At 38.8% G+C, this 19298-nt stretch overlaps 3 protein-coding genes across 4 annotated transcripts; 2 read left to right on the plus strand and 1 right to left on the minus strand.

The window, feature by feature from the left end:
* Positions 1 to 848: 848 nt before the first annotated feature.
* Positions 849 to 9921, minus strand: LOC113678487 (allene oxide synthase-lipoxygenase protein). 2 transcript variants are annotated; one of them, XM_089187137.1, is made up of 13 exons: positions 9740 to 9921; positions 7935 to 8021; positions 7156 to 7325; positions 5821 to 6003; positions 5479 to 5617; positions 4885 to 4994; positions 4042 to 4234; positions 3567 to 3765; positions 3101 to 3263; positions 2663 to 2766; positions 2431 to 2533; positions 1999 to 2217; positions 849 to 1233 (listed from the first exon to the last, which is right to left on the minus strand). In XM_089187137.1, the coding sequence occupies exons 2-13, from the start codon at positions 7999 to 8001 to the stop codon at positions 1000 to 1002; spliced, it is 1884 nt and encodes a 627-aa protein (XP_089043263.1). In that variant the 5' UTR covers positions 8002 to 8021; positions 9740 to 9921; the 3' UTR covers positions 849 to 999. The 2 variants fall into 2 exon arrangements, with proteins under 2 accessions (XP_089043263.1, XP_027051170.2); XM_027195369.2 differs by lacking the exon at positions 9740 to 9921 and adding an exon at positions 8765 to 8898.
* Positions 9922 to 11861: 1940 nt separating this feature from the next.
* LOC113678494 (uncharacterized) lies at positions 11862 to 14418 on the plus strand. The gene is made up of 2 exons (XM_027195377.2): positions 11862 to 12042; positions 13345 to 14418. The coding sequence occupies exon 2, from the start codon at positions 13348 to 13350 to the stop codon at positions 13861 to 13863; it is 516 nt and encodes a 171-aa protein (XP_027051178.2). The 5' UTR covers positions 11862 to 12042; positions 13345 to 13347; the 3' UTR covers positions 13864 to 14418.
* A 4255-nt stretch (positions 14419 to 18673) lies between these two features.
* LOC149038080 (uncharacterized) lies at positions 18674 to 19198 on the plus strand. Its single transcript, XM_089187140.1, has one exon. The coding sequence runs from the start codon at positions 18674 to 18676 to the stop codon at positions 19196 to 19198; it is 525 nt and encodes a 174-aa protein (XP_089043266.1).
* The last annotated feature ends 100 nt before the right edge of the window (positions 19199 to 19298 follow it).

Here is a 19298-nt window from a genome sequence, read left to right on the forward strand (position 1 = left end):
GGAACTGACCATGGGATGAACGCGAACTGGACTCCTTCTCTTTCTTTAAGTTGCTTTAAATGATCTTTCCGTAGTTTGGCTCTTTCACTTCGAACTGATTTTGACACGTCGTCAGATATGAATATCTGACTGTCGCAGAAAGGGTTATCTTTCAGGGTGTTCGCTGCAGCCTTTAAAATTCGTCCTTTATCACGATATCTAAGTAAGTAGACATGGATAGGCCTTGACTGCGGAGCGGTAGCGCTCGCAGCCGCTTGGTTGATCTTCGTACGGTGCGCTCGCATGACTTCAATATTATCGAGGCCCATGTGCTTACTGAAAAGTTCTTCCTCTAAGAATTCTTCTACGGAGCTGCAATCTTTTTCGGCGCCTTCCTTTAAACCCCATATACCATACCCCCACCTGTTGCAGTTCCATCGCAGAAGGAACTGCAACAATAGCGTGTTGTTATTATACGGCTTACTAGATCAATTTTAGAAACATGGAATGAGCAGACGCTAGATAGCTTTAGAATTTGAAAAAAAAAAAGCAATTACTGATTGATCCGATACCAAATTCTCCAAACTAACGTAATGAGAATCTTTTGGCAGACAGTAAGGAGAATTACCAATGAAATCTTGGGAGTTAAAGGGTCAACGCTGCGGCACGAGTGGCCAAGCCTGCGAGATGCAAACGAGCGCAAGGTCTGTAAGGGGTCTGGCGCTAGAACCCTCAGGCTGTCCTTGCGCGCTCATATCACTCGCTGAACGGAAATACGCGGCATCCTTTCCACTCCCCTTCTAAAACTAAAACGAAATTAAATATCGACATACAGGAAAAAATACTCATCTGTAAACTCAAGATCAAAATTTCATTAATAGTTCTGCTTTATTAATCGCTTAACATGGTTTGAACAATGTAGAAATCATTATCATGTTTCGGAACTTTTCTTCTTCAATCCAAAGAAACAAAAAAACCAAAACCACTCTCCCTCTATCTCGCAATCTTATTGAGTATTCTTTATGTCTGTACGCCGTTCGGTATCCAGCGAGGCAGTAGGTAGGGGTAGGTCAAATGATCCCCTTTGAACCGGTTTTGATTCCTCTTCTCTAAGCTCGGCTGCACGCGTCTTTGAAGGAAGTTAAACCACTTGGATATTACATCCCTTCCGCGTTTGTCCGGCAGTTGGCTTCCGTAGTCGAAGAGACTATCGTAACGGTAATTTGTCAGGGAGAAGGCAACAATTGCGTGTTGCTTTTGAAAGAAAAAACAGCAGTAGGTATTAGTTTGATTACAATAAAATTACGTCATTAACTGAAAGGTTTAGTGTTGTCCTGTTTGCGCCTTCGTTATCATTCAGCGTGTAGCGAACAGAACAGAACAGAAATTAGCGAGTTTGTTTTTATTTAGACCTGCTGAGACACAGAAAAAACACAAGAGCGCTACATGCACTTAGAGACCTAGGCCATGTATCCCATGCTCTTTTTATCCTGCTCCGTAATCCGAGCTCCGTGCCCCGTGCCCCGTGCCCCGTGCCCCGTGCCCCGTGCCCCGTGCCCCGTGCCCCGTGCCCCGTGCCCCGTTCCCCGTGTACCTTGCTCCTGTGTACCCACCCTCGATTACCCCGTGCTCGTTGTGCTTAGTTTCGTTAACGATCAGTTCTAACCACTCGACTTTGAAAATACAGGGGGTAGGACCTAGTTTGTATGCTGGGTATAGCGTCCTTTCACTAAAATATTACATCGCCAGACCATTTGCACATGCATTCATTTCAATTATTTCAAGACCATTGAGTTGGTTCTATAATGGAGCTGACGCTCCCGAACTTCCGCAGGGGAAATCACACACTCAAACGACTAAACTAACCGGGTGACATTCTTAAACCCTGAAATCAAGTTGTGACATGAGGCACGTGGAGGAATTGCACTGCAGGCCATAATATAAACTGTTAATTAACCTTTTATAATCTCTTGGTGAAATTAAAACTATGTGGTGATATAACGAGGAACGAATGCTCACCGCGGAAATGTTAGCATTAGGAAAACTGAACAAGGAAAACACGTCATCGGAGACTCGTGAATCTTGATACAGCTTCGTGGGCATGTTGAGTGTAAACCCTCCATAGTCTGCCACGGGATAATTCAAGGCTGCGTGTTGTGCGCTTAGTTGCCACAAAAGTCTTGTCAGGAAAGCCATAAGACTATCAACTGAGGTCAACTCATTGGGAAGATCCTTTACCTGAAAGAGCAATACGTTAGTCTGATTCATCTGCAGAATGTTGCCTCACCGGGGACTATTTGTACTCGCTAGAGACACTTCTGCGATCAACGCCCTCCTCATTACGATGGGATCTTTGATCCGAGTCGTGCAAGTGATTTCCTGTGCGAGAAAATTCATGGGCCAGCAAACTTCATAGAATGCTTCAAAAGACAAAAATTTTGCTTTTCTTACATTTCCATTGCCTCCATCAATCCCTACGCCGTCAGCAGATACCTCATTCATGAAATTTTGCAGCTCATAGTCGCTTTGTACGTCCTCGTCACATTCGTAATACCTGGAGTGGAGAAAAAGAGAAACTAGTTAAATAGGCTGTCAATGCTTGTATAGCCTGAATATACGATAATATTGGCTCACTGATCAGGAAATAAGTACGCTTATGCACGCATATGCACACGCAACTTACTGATTGACATAGTCTCGGACCGCTTTTTGGATCGTATCGAAGATGAATTTACCATCATCTCTGTAAGGAAAGTAACGGAGGATTCTGAAGTCCAGTCCGCGTTTCTGGAGATAAGGTGAAAATAGCAAACGTCAGGCACTTACGTGCAATGAAGTACCTAGCTTTTTGAAAGCTCAGTTGGAGTCGCTTCCAGCCGCGAAATCCGATAGTCTGAGGTCAATCCCTTGGATGCAGATTAAAATTAGAAAACCGTTCATTATAATTTCCGCTCCCAATCCAAACTTGCGTTTTACAGGCTCCAGCGTGAACGTGTGTATGTTTTGCTCCACCTATTGGGCAACCATTGTCAACTAAGGAGAACCATACCTTATTATATTGTACGCCTACGAGTACAGGATAAAATTTTGGAGAAAAATACCGGTATACGATAAGCTTTACCTTAATATTTCCCATAAAATCTGTATCTTTCCAACTTGTTTGCCTGTAGGACTTCAGAGCAATGTTTACAGCTCCACGATAACCGTACGGGAACAGCTTGTGCAGGTTTTCATTCGGTCCTAACAGAAGTTGAAAGGCCAACTTATCTGTTATACTGATGCCTCTGCAATGATAGTGATAATCACGATCACGGTCACAATTTTGTTACGATCACGATGGCGATCCCGAAAAAATTACGATATGAGCACAATCACGATTTTAATGGCGATACAATCACGATGATATCGTGTTAACAATCACGCACATGATTTCGATCACGATACGATACGATAACGAGCACGAGCACGAGTAAGATTTCTATACGACAAAATCACGATCAAGTTACGATCATGACCAGGATATCTCTCATATTACGCCTATCTAGATGCAAATTGCCAAAATCAAAAATTTAAAAATGATGTAAAACCTGCAGTGATACTTGATGATCTGATGAAGTGGGTGATTCTCGGACAGCTGTCTGTCCTTACTCACGCAGAAGGGCTCCAAAAGAAGGTGCGTCTTCGCCAAATGTTCAGCGACTTGGTTGTAGCCGAGATCTGCGCCTTGGACGCTGAGCTTTGCCAGCATCCAGAGGCCATCGTCTTTCGGCGTGTAAACTGGAGAACCTAAAAATGAAATTAAAGAAAATTTTTTATCAAATTGCAACCTATATTGAACAAACGTTCAAAAGTCAAGCGGAAACTAAGTAATTCCGAAAGTTTCTCTCCCTCCTCAAAGTGGACCAAGATACTTTTCGGTCACTTTCATCAAGTGGACGCAGATGGATAAGGTCTTTTTACAATAATCGACATTCTTTTTCTGGGTCTTGTTTTTTTCCGGACTGAGAATTTCTTACGCATGCTCACAGCGCACGTGGTATGCTGTACAGAGAATATTCATACCAGGCTTGACGTCCATTTGAATGGCTATTGGGATCAGATTATTTCTGTTGTTTGGATGGACAGCGAAGAACGTTATCGGTGAAGTAGGATCCCACATCTTTCTATGAGGACGCGACTCCATGATGTCTGGCATTGCTGGTAGATTATCCAAAAGTGGATAACGTAAAACAAACACCATTTTGCTGCTTATTGCCTGTGGATGAATGGAGGATTGTAGATAAAGGTTGTGTGGGGGAAAGCGGGAGAGGGGTCGTGTGGCAGGGATCACAACGGGAAAAGGTTGTAAATCACGCTCCACGGATATCACTAAGAACTTAGTGGTAATTTGCCAAGGAGCTCGGCTTAGAAGACCAATGAAAGATAGGAGCATTTGATGATTCTAAACCAGGATGGCCGTCAGATTTCCTGTTTTCGCTTTCAAACCGACAAAACTAAGCTCACTACTTAGGCCAAAAACAGATGTGTGGCCCGGTTCTCAAATATCCCTACTGAAAGCTGTCTAGAACTTATTATATACTGACATGAATAAATTGATCTTCTAATGAGGCAGCTCTTTAAATTAGTAATAAAATCATGAATCTAAAAAATTTCAGTCTTTTTAGTATCTCTTGCGTCTCGAAAACTTTGCTTAAACTCTTCCTGTTCTCCTTGACCAATCAGCGTCCTTTAATGGGATCGTCTCTTATTGGTTGACTCTTCCCAAACTAAAACTAAATTCTACAAATTTCCCTCACTGTAAAACTAACTCTGTGAGTCAATGGGAAGGAGATCAGCTTGAAATATTTGGATGGCCTTGCCGCCTCAATTCACACTTTCAAAAACTTTCGTCTAAATAGGACTTACTTTTGGCAGTGAGATCTTTGGCATATTTGGAGTATTAATTATAAGATTTTCCCAATCAAACTCCTGATTTAAAACTTTCTTGAGCTCGCTCCACCTCAAACCAACATTCTCTGTGAGACAAGAACAAAAATTTGTTAAACTGAACATAATTAATGACATGTGTATCCTGTGCTCCCAATTGACAGGGTTAATAGAAAAAAAATCTCTTTTTTCTGCTGTCCCCATAAAAAAATGCAGTCCAATTTGTGACAACTTAAAAAGCGCTTTCTTGTGCTGTTATACTTGTTACTTTGTAGAAAAGGTTATCAAATGCTGCATAAGTGAAAAAGAGGCGTAAACCTGAGATTATTGAAAGGAGGCCCTATTCTAGTTTCCTTAGGCCATTTTAGAGTTTTTTTTTACCTATTTTCCCAATATAAATCATCAATTTTGCAAAAAGGGGATCGTGTGCACTATAGACCCCTCCCTCCTAGCCACGCCCACTATGTAATGTGACTTAGATAGCTTGCTGTGACAATCAAAGTCAAGCACCATTTTCCAGCGCTCAGTCCTATCCTGCCTCATTCAACGATCATATCAAAAAATTCTTTCTACCCCTATCAGTTGAGATCCTCATCAGTGTCATAGGATTGACTCCCGCGAGCCTCTGTTCAGCGAACACTTTATCACGCATCCAGTACTTGATGATGTTCTGGAACGGTTCTTCGTCGGAGGGATTTTTGAAATACGGATCCTATCGGGAAAAAATTTTTTTGAGCGCTACATATAGACGTAAATAATTAATAAAACTGCAAACAAAAAAAGCGGCAATCAATTTCCGATCATTCCATGAGCCAACACAAGGTGAGTTGTGAGCGAACAAGAATCATCTTGTGAATTCATCAAAAGAATGAGGTTTCTTAGCCTATTCTAAATCAAAATTTTACATCTGCTTACCCCCAATTGTTTTTGCGCTTTTCGGAAGAAAGTGTATATCTTCACAAAGTCTGCGAAACTTTGTATATCTTCTCCTCCATTAAGTTTGTGCCACTGTTTCAAAATCTCAGCACCTCCCGCGGTTTTTGCAAGGTATATATTAAATTCCCACTGCTCGAACGGGTGTTTACTGAATACAGCTCTCTGAAGGAAACAAAACAAACCATAAAAAGCTCTTGAAATAAGGCAAAAACACCACTGTATTTTCCTTCGAACGTTTCAAGGTAATTTTATAATAACTATAATATACATAATATAATGTAATAATTACTATATAATGTAATAATAACTATAAATAAAATTATTAATATTATTTAACCCCTAAAGACTGAAATTTTTTTTCTACAACTTTTCTGGTGGATTTTGCTTTTACTCTGGTAATTCGTAGTAGCCATTTATTCACATATGTGTAATTTTCACCGAAATTTGATGAAAATAGACTGGTAGGTAATGGAGATATTACATGATAAGAGACATATAGTCTACCATTAACGTAGGAAATAAAATTACAAAGAGCCGAAGATGAAAGATATTGTGGGGTACGTAGTTGTTAGTTGAATTGACTTTGGGAGGGTAAGGTTCCTTCTTAAATTTGAAAAATTTTTTTCTTCCTTTTTTTTAACAATCAGTCACCATCTTCAAAGGCATTAGGATCCCAGAAATGTTATTAAACTGCAGTACCATTAATCCCATAATTTTTATCGCAACTTGTTGATCGCATGTAAGACTATCGAATGCTGGAGAAATATTTCCTGAATGTTAAAATACCACGGCTGAACCATGGATAGAAGTTCATTTTTCTTAGTTTTATCACCGTGTAGTAATCAGGAATGATATTTGAAACCGTCTAAAACCCGTGCGTCATGTTGGACAAAAGAAAGAGTACTGTCATAAACTACAGGAAACGAATAGATAATCACTGGGCAATAAGCTGGGCAGAGTATTTTTCAGATGAGTATCGAAGTAATCCGAAATTACATAAGTTTTTTTTTTTGCTTGGTGCTCTGTGATTGGTGTTGAAAGTTCAACCCATATTACCAACCAATCAGAGGCAAAGCTATAACCTATCGTGACCTGGTCATATGCGCTTTCCCACTTTTCAGGTTGTTTCGAGTTTTTTTTTTTCGGTTTCTTATTGGCTCCCTGTAAAATTTTCCTATCCTTTGATTGGCTGCTGTGGTTTCGTTGGTTTTGCCTCCATCGCACTCTATCAAAATGTGTTCTGAATGGATAGAGATTAACCAATTAATCACCAGACCTCCGATAGACGGAATGTGAGTCTGTAGAGCAACTTACCATCTTATCACTTGTCATGTTCAACCACCTGATTGGCTCATTAGGACGAAATGAAATGGGGACCAACTGATAGATATTCTTATTAGCCAGCAGTTGTCGATAACGTCTTTCTTGGCAAGCCCTGGAAGTCTTTTGTGAAAGTTCAACGGGGCACTCATCGCCAAAAATCCCTTTAAGAAAACATAAATGTTTTTTCTTCTTAAACAATTCAATTTTTTAGTTTCACCCTGGAAATCATACACACTGGTCAACAGTGTTCGAAATATTAATTCACCCTTTTTTTTTCATCCTATCTACAAATCTCTGCTTAATCTTACGTCCTTCGCTCATTGATAGCCATGAACACATAAAAGACCGTTGGAGGACTGAACGCTAATGACAAGGGAAATACTGGAGAAGAAGGAGGGGGAGGGTGGGGAAAGGAAATCGCTCAGAGAATCTCAACTTCTTTGCGCGATGCGCGTGCGTCAGCCGGTTACTCTCGTTCTCGTTCTGTATTAAGCTTTGAAAATATTTAGACTCGTGGACATTCAGTACCTGCCTCCCCTTCCCTCAGTAATTTTTATCCACAAAATGTCGCACTTATTCATCATTCTGTAAACCTGCACCAAGATCCCCCACATCGATTCCGCAGCCAATTGACAGTGGGAAGCTTGGGCACAAGACTAATACAATGCAGGAAGGAGGAGACTGGGTATAGGAAAAAGCCGAAAGATCTGGCTGATTCCATTTTCATAAACCAGTTAGGTGTTGAATTAAATTTCTGTAGAATTCAATACCTGCATATCCATTTACTAGACACATCGTGCACAGGAGAGCCACAGAAGTTAATTGAAAGCCAATCATCGTGTTGTTGAGTGGGTATCCTGTGTAAAGAAAGTGTGATTCAGTTTTGAACAATACGGAATATTCTGGCTTCCTCTGAAACTAAACTGAGAGACAATTAAAAACCACAGGCAACAGATCTAGAGAGGATAGAAAAGTCTCATCTGCCGATCGTTTACTTAAACTCATAGAGCACATTGCCAAGGCCTAGTTCTGTTTACTGGGAATAAGTTATGAAAATGAGATCAAGATTTTGCCATCTTTTGGTCACAATCGTGGCCGTTTATTTGCTAACAACTGAACTGAATTAAATTATCTAGAATCGTGATTTTTTTCCAGCAAAGGTGAACCCGATGGCACCCTACACGAATGAACTGCCTTGAGAGGGACGAGGTTTGGAAAAACGTTTTCAAAGCTGGTCTACATGGATTTAAGTACTCATAACTTAGATTCCCGTATGTAAACTGACCCTAACTAATGAAACATTATCTGGCGTGGCTAGCTACATAAAATCATTCATTCTTTAAAGGCATAAATTTTCTTAATTTGCTGAGGCGGGATTGGAAATGATGGACGATGGACGCGAAAAAGTGTGGAGGAAATAATTTTGAATGACTCTCGAAACTTAAATGGCTTTAATTTGGAAACTTTATGTGGAACTAAAACTTCTGTTAACAGACTGTTAAGCAAATTGTTGCGTCCACAAAGTGATTGAATTCAAGGCATGTTATTAGTCGGTAGTAGACAATTCCTAATCACAACAATGGAATGCTATCATACATACCTTCGACTCAGATTGTTCTATTTGGGAATGAGTGTTGAAAATTTCAGAGCTAAATTGTCCGCAACGGCAACATACATAGAAACGAAATTACTAGCACTGTTCGGGCTGGCCTTGAGTAAACAAGCATGGCCCCTTTGAATTTTTATGTAGATGACTTAACTACAGTTTGCTTTTCGGCATAAAGGTTTGTTGACAGATCAAGAGAGATTTGTTTTGTATTGTTCTTGATGAAGTAGAAAGCTTTTGAAGAAGGAAAAGAATTTGAACTGTGACATCATATCTACGTATAAACTAAGTGAGGTCAAGCCACGCCATCCGTTCATATGCAGACAAGTAACAAGACGTGAGGTGGAAGCTGAAGGATTTCTTGCGTAGATAATCCCTATTTACATAAGTACATAGCTTCTGCAACAAGAATCAATCCAGGTTACGACGAGATGCACTCGCGTGGATTTTTCGCCTCGCGAGAGATCTTGCGCGTCTCCTTTTTCAGTTAAAATTATGAGCAGGCGCGGCAGTGAAGAAACGTATGCCCTATTTTTATTAGAATCTGCACTGAAACAGTCAGCCACTAGTCAAGAACTAGACTCTGTAAGCAAGTTCTTTATCATCAGTTTTAAGTCACTGAATGCGGGTATCTTCAGAAAAATTGAATTAACTCTCTAACTTTGCTGTAGGGATTGATCTTTGATTGACTTTTTCAGACTTGCCAGATTAGTGAATAAAGACCTATCGAAAGCATCAATTAAAAGTCTTCATCATCAAATCGTTTTTTTTTCCTCCTTTACATCCTACAGTTCTAAATGTAAACTAAACTGTATGATTTCAGTATGGAGTACAGCTAATATAATTAGGGTTAATACAGAGGGGTCTCAGAAGTTTTTTTGTGCCCAAAACCTTCGAATTCAGTCTGATATCTTACCGGAGCTGTCTTGTGATTTCCGTTCAAGATTTAACGCTAAAATATTTTCTTACCCAAGACAACGAATGGAGTCCGCACTTCTAAGTTTCTCCTTCCTTGGTCTGGTTTCAATTCTGTCGTCAAAAAAAACAATGCCTTGATTTCGCGAGTCAAACGAAATTCTTGACGGTTTTATTAGTACTGATAGCTACCTCATTCAGCCTTGCTTAAGATCAAAATTGATATGATTTCAAATGAACGTCGTATTTGCTGTTTGTGCAAATAATAGCGTTTTCCGCTTTGTTAACAAACTTCTTTGAATAGTTATTACACCTTCCCGAATGTTGATTCTTAGCTCATTAAATGCTTGTAAAATATTGATTTGTTTCATTCTTGTTTAATACTTGGCTGTAAAATAAATGTCGGTATTGCAGATTGTAAACAAAGATTTCATTAAGTGACGTATTTTATTAAATAGAAGGAACTAAACTTGCTAACACAGAGGATGTGACAAGTTCCGTTATTTCCGCCGTTTGTTTTCTGATTTTCTGATTTTATTGCTAAGTTCCTGTTGTATTTCATCCAATATCTTTGTACCATGTATCTATTTTAAATCAGATCCGTCGTTTTTATAAATCTGTTGTGAATGGGAAATTGGCGGGTACTGAGAAAGCCTTCCATTAAATAACAAGCTTAATAATTCCATTTGATCTTTGACTGATGTCTTTTCTTTTCTAATTTGTTTTTTCGCACTGCATGCAGGGTAACCAAGAATAGAAAAATATGTTGGATTATCCCTTATTAAATAACGCCCCCTATAAATCACATCGGATAAATTTTAAAACTCAGCTTAACTCAAGTTCTGCGTCGGCCCACCGTCATATCGAACAGTGCGGATAAATGTTCAACTGAGTGTCGGGGGTTTTTTCAGGATTACACTAGTTTTTTTTACCTCTCTCTGTAATATGTACAGACTAAAGAGAAAAAAAACCAGTAATTCTAAACAATTATTCGACTTTGGCTAATAACCCTTACCGAGACCTTGACTACTCTGGATATGACAAAAACCGAATCTAATTGTTTTATTATACATTGAACGAAAAAAAAAATGGTCACCACGATAAGTGGAACTAATAATTTATTTTCTAAACGTGTAGAAAAAATACCAATCAGCAAGCAACGCAAAGGGCGCGAACTTGACGTGATTACCCTTAGAAATCATGCACCGCGGTCATACATAACAGGATTATCCGTGACCGTGAGTGTCCTTGACATGATTATTGTGTAATCTGTAGCTAGATGACGTCCCAGGTGCTGATTTCGAAATTTCATTGTCACTTTCGGCCAATCAGAAAAGAGATAGTGAGTTGAAATTATAATAATCTGTATTAGATGCAGATTTTTATTGATACCTTTGATCAATTTTAGGGAAAATCCTAGACAACCTCTGGAAAAAAACAGGTGAGTTTAAAGACGGACAACGTTACTATACTTTTGATAAGGGTTTGTATAGTGTCACGTCAAAAGATGCTTTGCAACGATTGGGTTTAACTGCGAACATTCAGACTTAAAAGAGTAACTGCCTCTGACATATTTGTTTTTGCATCCTCTTTTCTTTGTTCCACCAAAAATCGCCGTCATTTCAAATGCACAACACATGGTTTGAAAATCAATGGAGATAGGGCATCATGTCAGGGGGGAAATGATACTTTATGTAAAATGGAAAGAGGCGTCCTTTGCAATTTCACCACCACGCCCCTAGTGGGGTAGCCCAACTTTCAGTTCCTTACATTTGACAATAAAATTAACTTAACTTACGCTGATTAAAAAATGGTATTTCATTTACGTTTTTCCTCTAATTCTTTTAAAATTATGTACTCTGATATCGCTGATTAAAATTAATCATGAATTGATTGTCGAAACTTTCCAGATTTTCAAAGCTGACCAAAAAGGGGAAGCCTAACTTGCAGTTCCATACATTCATCAATTAGATTAGCTTAACTTACAATGATCAAAGAATTGTGTTTTACTTAAGTATTTTCGTCTAATTCTGTGAAAATTCTTTATTTATTCTGGTATCGCTGATTAAAGTTACTCATGAATTCATTGTCGAAACTTCCAAAAACATCCAGATTTTCACCGCTGACCAAAATGCGTCGCACGAAAATTAATCGCAGGCTCATCCTTCTAGAAGTTCATTGACGTCATATGGGTTGTGTGGCATACTTCACAATCTTTCACATACTATTCTTTGTGGCTGCACAGGAACGACTTTTATAGTAAATCCTTCTCAAAGTCTTCGATTGACGTTGAGAATACACAGCTAGAGACTCCAATCTCGCTTCTGGGCGACTTGACTGAGCGTTACCTTGAAAAGGTGAGCAAATTTCCTTCTGTTTACTCGATTATTTACTGCCGTTCTGTCACACGACTCACGCTTGATTACGCGCTGATTCAAATGGTTTAAAGCATTTTAGTCGAATGGCACTCTTCTCGATTGACTTAATTGGCGAACGCATATTTAAAAGCGCTTCAATTTGCCTGCCATTTAATTTCACCAAGGTGAAAGTAAAATTTGATGTATTTTAAAGCTATATTGGGCCTTAGATGACCACTATATGTAGATTGCTTCAAGCGACTGTCTTTGCTTCTCTAAGATCTGTCTTCGTCTCACCAAAATGTATAGAATTTTTCTCGCAAAATCACGCCACTGATCACGTCTCACACTACTATATCTGCGTCTGTTACTCCAATTTCTTGACGGCTGTTATATCTTTTGTACCAGCATCAACTGAATCACTATTCTTCCAATATTTAATGACATTGAACGTTAAATCTAGCTCTTTAATTCATGACATCATGTCACGCTACCTACCTTGAGGGCATACAATCTAGGTGTCTTTACCTCACCTGTAAGTAAGTCACACTCGAATTGATTTTGGGAATTTTTCGTATTTTGTTTATTTACATTTTGCTTTTTTTTTTTTTGACGTGTAGATTTGGCGATGTGTTTTGTTTGTTATGGCTATCTTTCTATGTAAGCTGTGAGCGTAAAAATAACTGAACAGAACTCAGCCTAAACATCTCGAGTGAATCATATGATGCATTCTCCATCCATCAAGCGATTGCATGTGATTTAAGATTACTGCCGACGAAAAAGGATTGTTTATCTAACTTACTGCTATATCAAAGGCGATAAAACCTAGTTTTGAGATGTTCAGACACTCCTAGAAATTTTGCCATCGATCCCATGCAAAAAAAACTTGAGGTGCCCGGTGGGTGGGCAGAGTGAGGCGAGGCATATTAAGCAAAACGTTCGCGTGTGTTTATATTTTGTCTTTAGCTTATTTCTGCGAAGGCTGGTGATCTTATTCGATCTAGACCTTTAAACTTATAGCTTTTACATCGTTGGCGACCTTACTGATGAAATCGGATCAAAAGCCTATAGACAAAATATGATTTCAGTTATTTTATTTTGTTGTTATATTTATAACATGACCGTTAATAATTAATTAATTCGCCTTACTCGAACAAGCGCTCACATTTTCAAGAAGGGGAACCATAAATTTCTCATTCCGAACTAGCTAGAAAGCGCATCGGTGTAACCTGAGCGGTATATACTGACTAGCTTTTCTTGTTTTGTACTTATCAAATATGTATATGAAACCTGTCTCCGCAGATCATGGGCAACGATCCGTCGAAAAAAGGAAAGGAAAAACCAGTACATCCAAAGATAGTCTCCAAAGGAAAAAACAGCTCCAAAAATCTCCGTTTGCTAATTTTACACGACGTAGGGTCCAAGCCACAAATGGATGCCGTTGATCATTTCTGCGATGCAGTAAACGCCTTTAAACCTCCAGGAAGCTTAGTAATCAAAGAGAGAGATGTGAAAATCCTGGAACTTGATGTCTCAAGTTGTCTTTCTGGTAATTCCCTCACGGATGCGAAGCAGTGGATTAACGAATGGCTGGGTCAAAGTGGCGTGGTTCTCGTTTGCTTGCTGTCAAGTCAAGATGTACAGCCTTTCGCGGATGATATTAATTTGCAAGGAGGGAAGATCGTGGCGTTTTCCTTTGGAAAATGTCCGACTTCATGGAAGGAATGTGTTTCTTTGAACGTCGACTTCAAAGCTGTGAGAAGCCCAAGCGATTTTGAAGAACCGTTGAAAGAACTTATTGCCGTTGTTAGAGCAGAGTGAACGGAATGGAACTTGAACAGGTCATCTAGATGTAGCAAAAGAGCCAGTAATCCAGTAATTTTAAGCCAGTTTTCCATTGTTTCTGAAGTAATCTAAATCCAGGATTATTTTGATATAAATCTAACTCCCTCCGTGATTGGTCCAGGTATGAACTCCCGCCAATGTCTCAACCAATAAGATAGGAATCTAAGTCCGATCGTATTTTCGTCACCATTGTTTTCCCAAATTTCACGTCGTTTCCATGTTTTTTTTTTAAACTCTCATTGGCTCCTCTCCCTTTGCCTTTGAATTTTCCTGTGCTCTGATTGGCCATTGTAATAATCTGAACATTGCTCAAACGGCACTCCACAGAAAATTACTCTATAGTGTCAAAATATACGTTGGCAGTATTAAAATCACGATGAAAATGAATCGGCCAAATATTTTTGAAACAGTCATAATCTGTATTTTAAACAAATTAAACTTGCTTTCGGATAGTAACTAGAGCCGTTTGATTTTCAACATTTTCCACTAGGTTCAGCTAATTTGTGGCACGAATAAATGTTTATTTTATGACGTTCTTGTTTGTTTGTTTGGTCTACGAAATCTTTTTTTAGTGAGTTCTTCTTTTGATCATGTAATGTTATTGAACACGTGAGTTAATCCGGCTCAAACTATTTGTTCATTTACGTTTAAAGCTTAAAAAAAGCTACCAAAGTTTTGCACTATAAGGGCGTTGACTACGTGAATTGTGACGATAGGTTTTTCGCAGTAAAAGTACTTTTGCTGGGAACGCAACAATAACCGGGATAATAGCTCGGTAAAAACCACTTGGCAGCGGGAAAGAAAACTCGTCAAGGTTTCCCTGGCTCACGGATCGACTCGAGACCTACTTCAAGCGAACTTGCTACGCGGACCTCAAGGACTAGACAGCGTTTGGTTCCACAGTAAATTTATTTTAGTTCATGTCGGCAACCGACCTGACCTCTAGCCTACTTTACTTCGTAATCGTAAAACAATCGTCAATTTGATCGCCACGCGGTCGTCTATGTAATCTAAAAAGCTTTCCAACATACTTCCTTGAGTGCTATGGAGTGCGTGCCTCTATTGTTCTCTAAATTTACTATAATTGAATTGCAGAACAAAAGAAGCGGAAAACTGGTCTTTTTGTAGTTAAGCGATTTCATTCAATTATAATATTTGTTCGGAAAGAATTTCAAAACTAAGAAACGGATACAATAGACTATAGGCCATCAAAGAGAGCAACCCTAAGTCATTTTCACGGCTTTCATATTACAAACACCTGTCCTTAAGTTCGGAAAAGCGGTAACGTGGGAAATTATCCTATGAAAGGAAAGGGAACTTACGAGCACGAACTCAGCTGCCAACTTAATGTCTCGAGAATCAATTTTCCAGAAGGCTCATCAGCACTTACATTTATATTTCCAGAGAGAGCATTGACGCATATTTACATGCACTTTCAGCGGTAATGGTCGTCAAAGCACCGACATACAGCTGTCTTATGAAAGGCTAAGTAACAAACAAAATCTATTAGTTGGCAGTACAAAAACCTCTGTGGCTTCTTCTATATTTTTTTAAATACTAGAGCGAAAGAACTTGAAGAAATCGAAAATGGTCAACATGGAGAGTTTATGCGTAAATATGTTCCTAACAAACATACGAAAAATAAATTTTTCAAACACAAGGAGTCGTTGTGCTCGAAACTTTTTCACACGTCAGCTAATTCTCAAACAGATGATAAAGTAATCTTCTTTCCTCGTAAACGAGATGTTTCTACAGAAGAGAATCAAAGAATTTCGTTTTTTCGACGATGAATGCGGTTTTATCTGGATTCGCGAGAGCGAAGGTGTGTTTTCCCGCGAGCTGTGTGAAAGAAGTAGTGATAGATAGTCGCTTAAAAAAACCTTTGTGCTGATGATGTTTATTGTCTATCCCGTTTCACTGGTCGGTTGAGGTGATAAGATTCATTAGAGTATATAAACGCAGCTGTGATGTTTTAGACAATTAAGTGTGCACATTTGAGAAATATTTCAGCAATAGACGCCCTTTTATTTTTCTTCATAGCCACATAGCCCTTTCTAAACACTAAGGCAGTTGCGTGATGCAGTCAATCCCGAGGGCTCGCCAGATTCTCTCGATTTCCTCCAACTCTGATCTTTAAGCAGGCGTTACGATTGGGATAATATAGACACGATAAGAGTCCTCTATACCTTTAAAATTCAAGTTCGCAGAATAAATGAAGGCAGATTCTTAAGTATCAATTTATTAAAGTTTCAAAGAATGAAATCAAATAAACGCTTAATTTGGGCGCTGTGAAGCTGTAACCTAAAATAGAACCGTACGATTCTACGAAGTTTCTGAAAGGATGTACTTGAAAAATTCACTTGATTAGTCCTATTGTCCCTGTCATATGCTTTTTTTTCGCTTTTACCTCAAAAATAATTACAATAAAATCACTTTGAAAGTTTTCACACATGATGACGTTAAGACTGAGGTTATATAAACTCAATAAGAGTCCTCTAACAGATTCGCATAATAAATGAAGGTAGGTTCTTAAATTTTGTTTTAAATCAAATGTCATCAGCAAGTAAATAAATCAGCTTTTTTTCTAAAGGTTTCGAAAAAGAATACGTACTTTTCGCACTGAGAATAGTTCGCCTACAGACTAGGCACGTGGCAAAATAAAACATAATTTACCCTTTCTCTTTGAGTAATCGATATGCGTTATTGTTATTTCACGTGACAATAATTTCAAAAATTGCAGGTTGAAATGAAAACAACATTAAAAATACATAACATTTTCTTATATGTAAAGTGAAAATGAAATCTTTGTCATATCCACTCAGCCGGTTGAAAAGTGAAAGAACTTGATGCTGAGGGATGGCAAACAACACTGTGAAGCGTGTGCTTATACTATACAATCCAAAATCAGAGCACACAAGCGACATTATAGATCATTTCTGCGACGCTTTAAATGCTGCGAAACCCTATGGATGCGTCAAAGTCTCGCCTGATGACGACACTGTGGAATTTTCGGAAAACGAACGCGAAGCAATCAAGGAACGTTTTGTGAAATGGCTGGAGGTCCCTAATAACATTGTTGTTGTGTGTATCTCGAGCTCAATACCGCGTGAAGATTTTACTAAAGACCAAGTACAGCTAAGGAGCAAAATATTTCCTGTTTGTTTTGGAAATAAGATTCCTTCTCACTGGCCTCCAGGTGAATGTTACAGTCTTGGTTTGGCGGACACCGCAACAATAAATGAGCCGAATCAATTTAAAGGCGACGGCTGGGACATGCTTATGGCTGCCATTCGAGGAGCGAAATAAAACACTGATCAAGAACTCTAGATCCTCATAGAAATGAGACATTTTTCGTCGGCGTGTGCAAGATTTTTTTCTGTTCTGGCCAGCTTGCTAACAGTCCAAAGTTTGCTTTTTCATCCGGCCGCTGTAGTTGAGAAAATCAGTTTAGAAGGTAGGAGCGTAAATCTCACTTTATTGAAAAAACATTTTTTTAGAATAGATCTCGAAGACAACGGCTTGGTGCCGTTCGAGGAGCGTAATAAAATACTGAATAAGAACTTTTCATAGAAATGGAACACTTCTGTTACTATGCAAGATGTTTTCGCTGTTCAGGCCAGCTTATTTGAAGGCATTTTTATCAGTCCAGCTTATTTGAAGGCACTTTTATCAGTCCAAAGTTCGCTTTCCGTTCCCGCTGTAGTTCAGTTTGAAATGTTTTTAAAAGGTAGATATCATTTTATCAAAAAATTTTCTCAGAATAAGGTAATTAAGCAAGAAAACTTTGAATTTCAGTTTTATGAACAGAGTTCAGTTATATCAGGTGATACCGCGTGATCAAAATAAGCATAAATTAGCGAGCTTTCAGCGCTCACCAAATAAAATAATAATAATAATAACCCAGAAAAGTCGTGAATTCAGCAGACGGATTCTATACAAACTTAAAAAATTCATGTATCATTCTATTATTTTGTCGAAAAGATTAGCGACTGTGGAGTTTTTTAATTAAAGGTTGCTTTGAAATGCATGAATGTTGTGGAATCGTTTTTTCTTGATTACAATCAAAATTACAGAAAGATCGGAATGACGCATAACTGTGTTCTTTGTGGGTTAAATTTTTTTGCGATTCATTAAAAGTTCTGGGATTTTTCGGCAATGTAATATTCTAAATAGAATAAGAATGGCAGACTAAAATGAGACAAATTACGAGCAGATGAAGGTAGTTGAAAGAATGAAATCAGATAAAGCCTTATTTGGGCGCTGTAAAGCTCAACCTTAAATTACAAAAAAAATATTTTTTTATAGTTTCTCAAGGGAAGTATTTAAAAAAAATCCACCTGATGAGTTCTATTCTCCTTGTCATATGATTTTTTTCTCTTTTACCTAGAAAGGAATTACAATAAATTAAATCCAAATAAAGTCATTTTGAGAGTTGTCACACACTTTCCGGTTTTGGGTTGGTATCACATCCGTTTTGGTTTTTGAGCCAATCAAGAGCCAGAATAGAGCCAAACCTTCCTTTGCGTGACCTGTGGGTTGTTGATTTGGCTCCGAATTATTTTTAAGTGTTTCTCGACTATTTAAAGGGTTCAAGCGTCCAACTTCTCTTGTGCTTAGTTCAAGCATTGACTTAACTCACGGGAAGTTGGACGTTTGGACTGTAATCGACGAAATTCTTGCTCTCGAACTGTGAAAAGCCGATCGGTTTTGCATCCTACGTGAATTTTCACTTATCAGACGTTACAACTATAATCACTGGTCCGATTTCTCACGATTCCAATTTGCAATGGGAAAGGACTCCAAACAGACGAAAGATGTCAGAGCCGCGAAACTCACTCCTGTCAGCAGTAGAAAAGGGGGAACTAAGCATGCGCTTTTCCTGTACAAATCAACATCAGAGCGCTCGAGTGAAATTATGAAATATTTCCACGACGCTTTGAATCAGGTCAACCCTCCTGGTTGTGTGGCGATGTCAAGAAAAAACGCTGTCAACTTATTGGAACACGATAATGTATTAATCAAAGATCGAATTTTGAAATGGCTGGCAGTTCCTAACAATATCGTCATTTTGTGTATCTCGAGCTCAAACGATCAATCGGTAATAATACCGCGTGAAGACTTCACCAACGATCAAGGAAAGCTACCGAGCAAACTACTTCCTTTATGCTTTGGAACGGAGATCCCTTCACAATGGTTTGGGGGTAAATGTTACAGCCTTGGTGTGGAAAACCCCGATAAGATACAGCGGCCGAACGAATTTGAAGGCAAGGGCTTAGATTCACTTGTAGCGGCGATCCTAGGAGTCGCGTAAAACACCATTGAACTATAAACGCTAAATGTAACATTGGAACAAATTTGTAAATATAAACGTTTTTGGTATCCATTTCCAATAAGCGATTCGAATGAACAAT

The sequence above is a fragment of the Pocillopora damicornis genome, chromosome 11 (assembly GCF_964200805.1).
Source record: "Pocillopora damicornis chromosome 11, jaPocDami1.2, whole genome shotgun sequence".
Lineage (NCBI taxonomy): Eukaryota > Metazoa > Cnidaria > Anthozoa > Scleractinia > Pocilloporidae > Pocillopora > Pocillopora damicornis.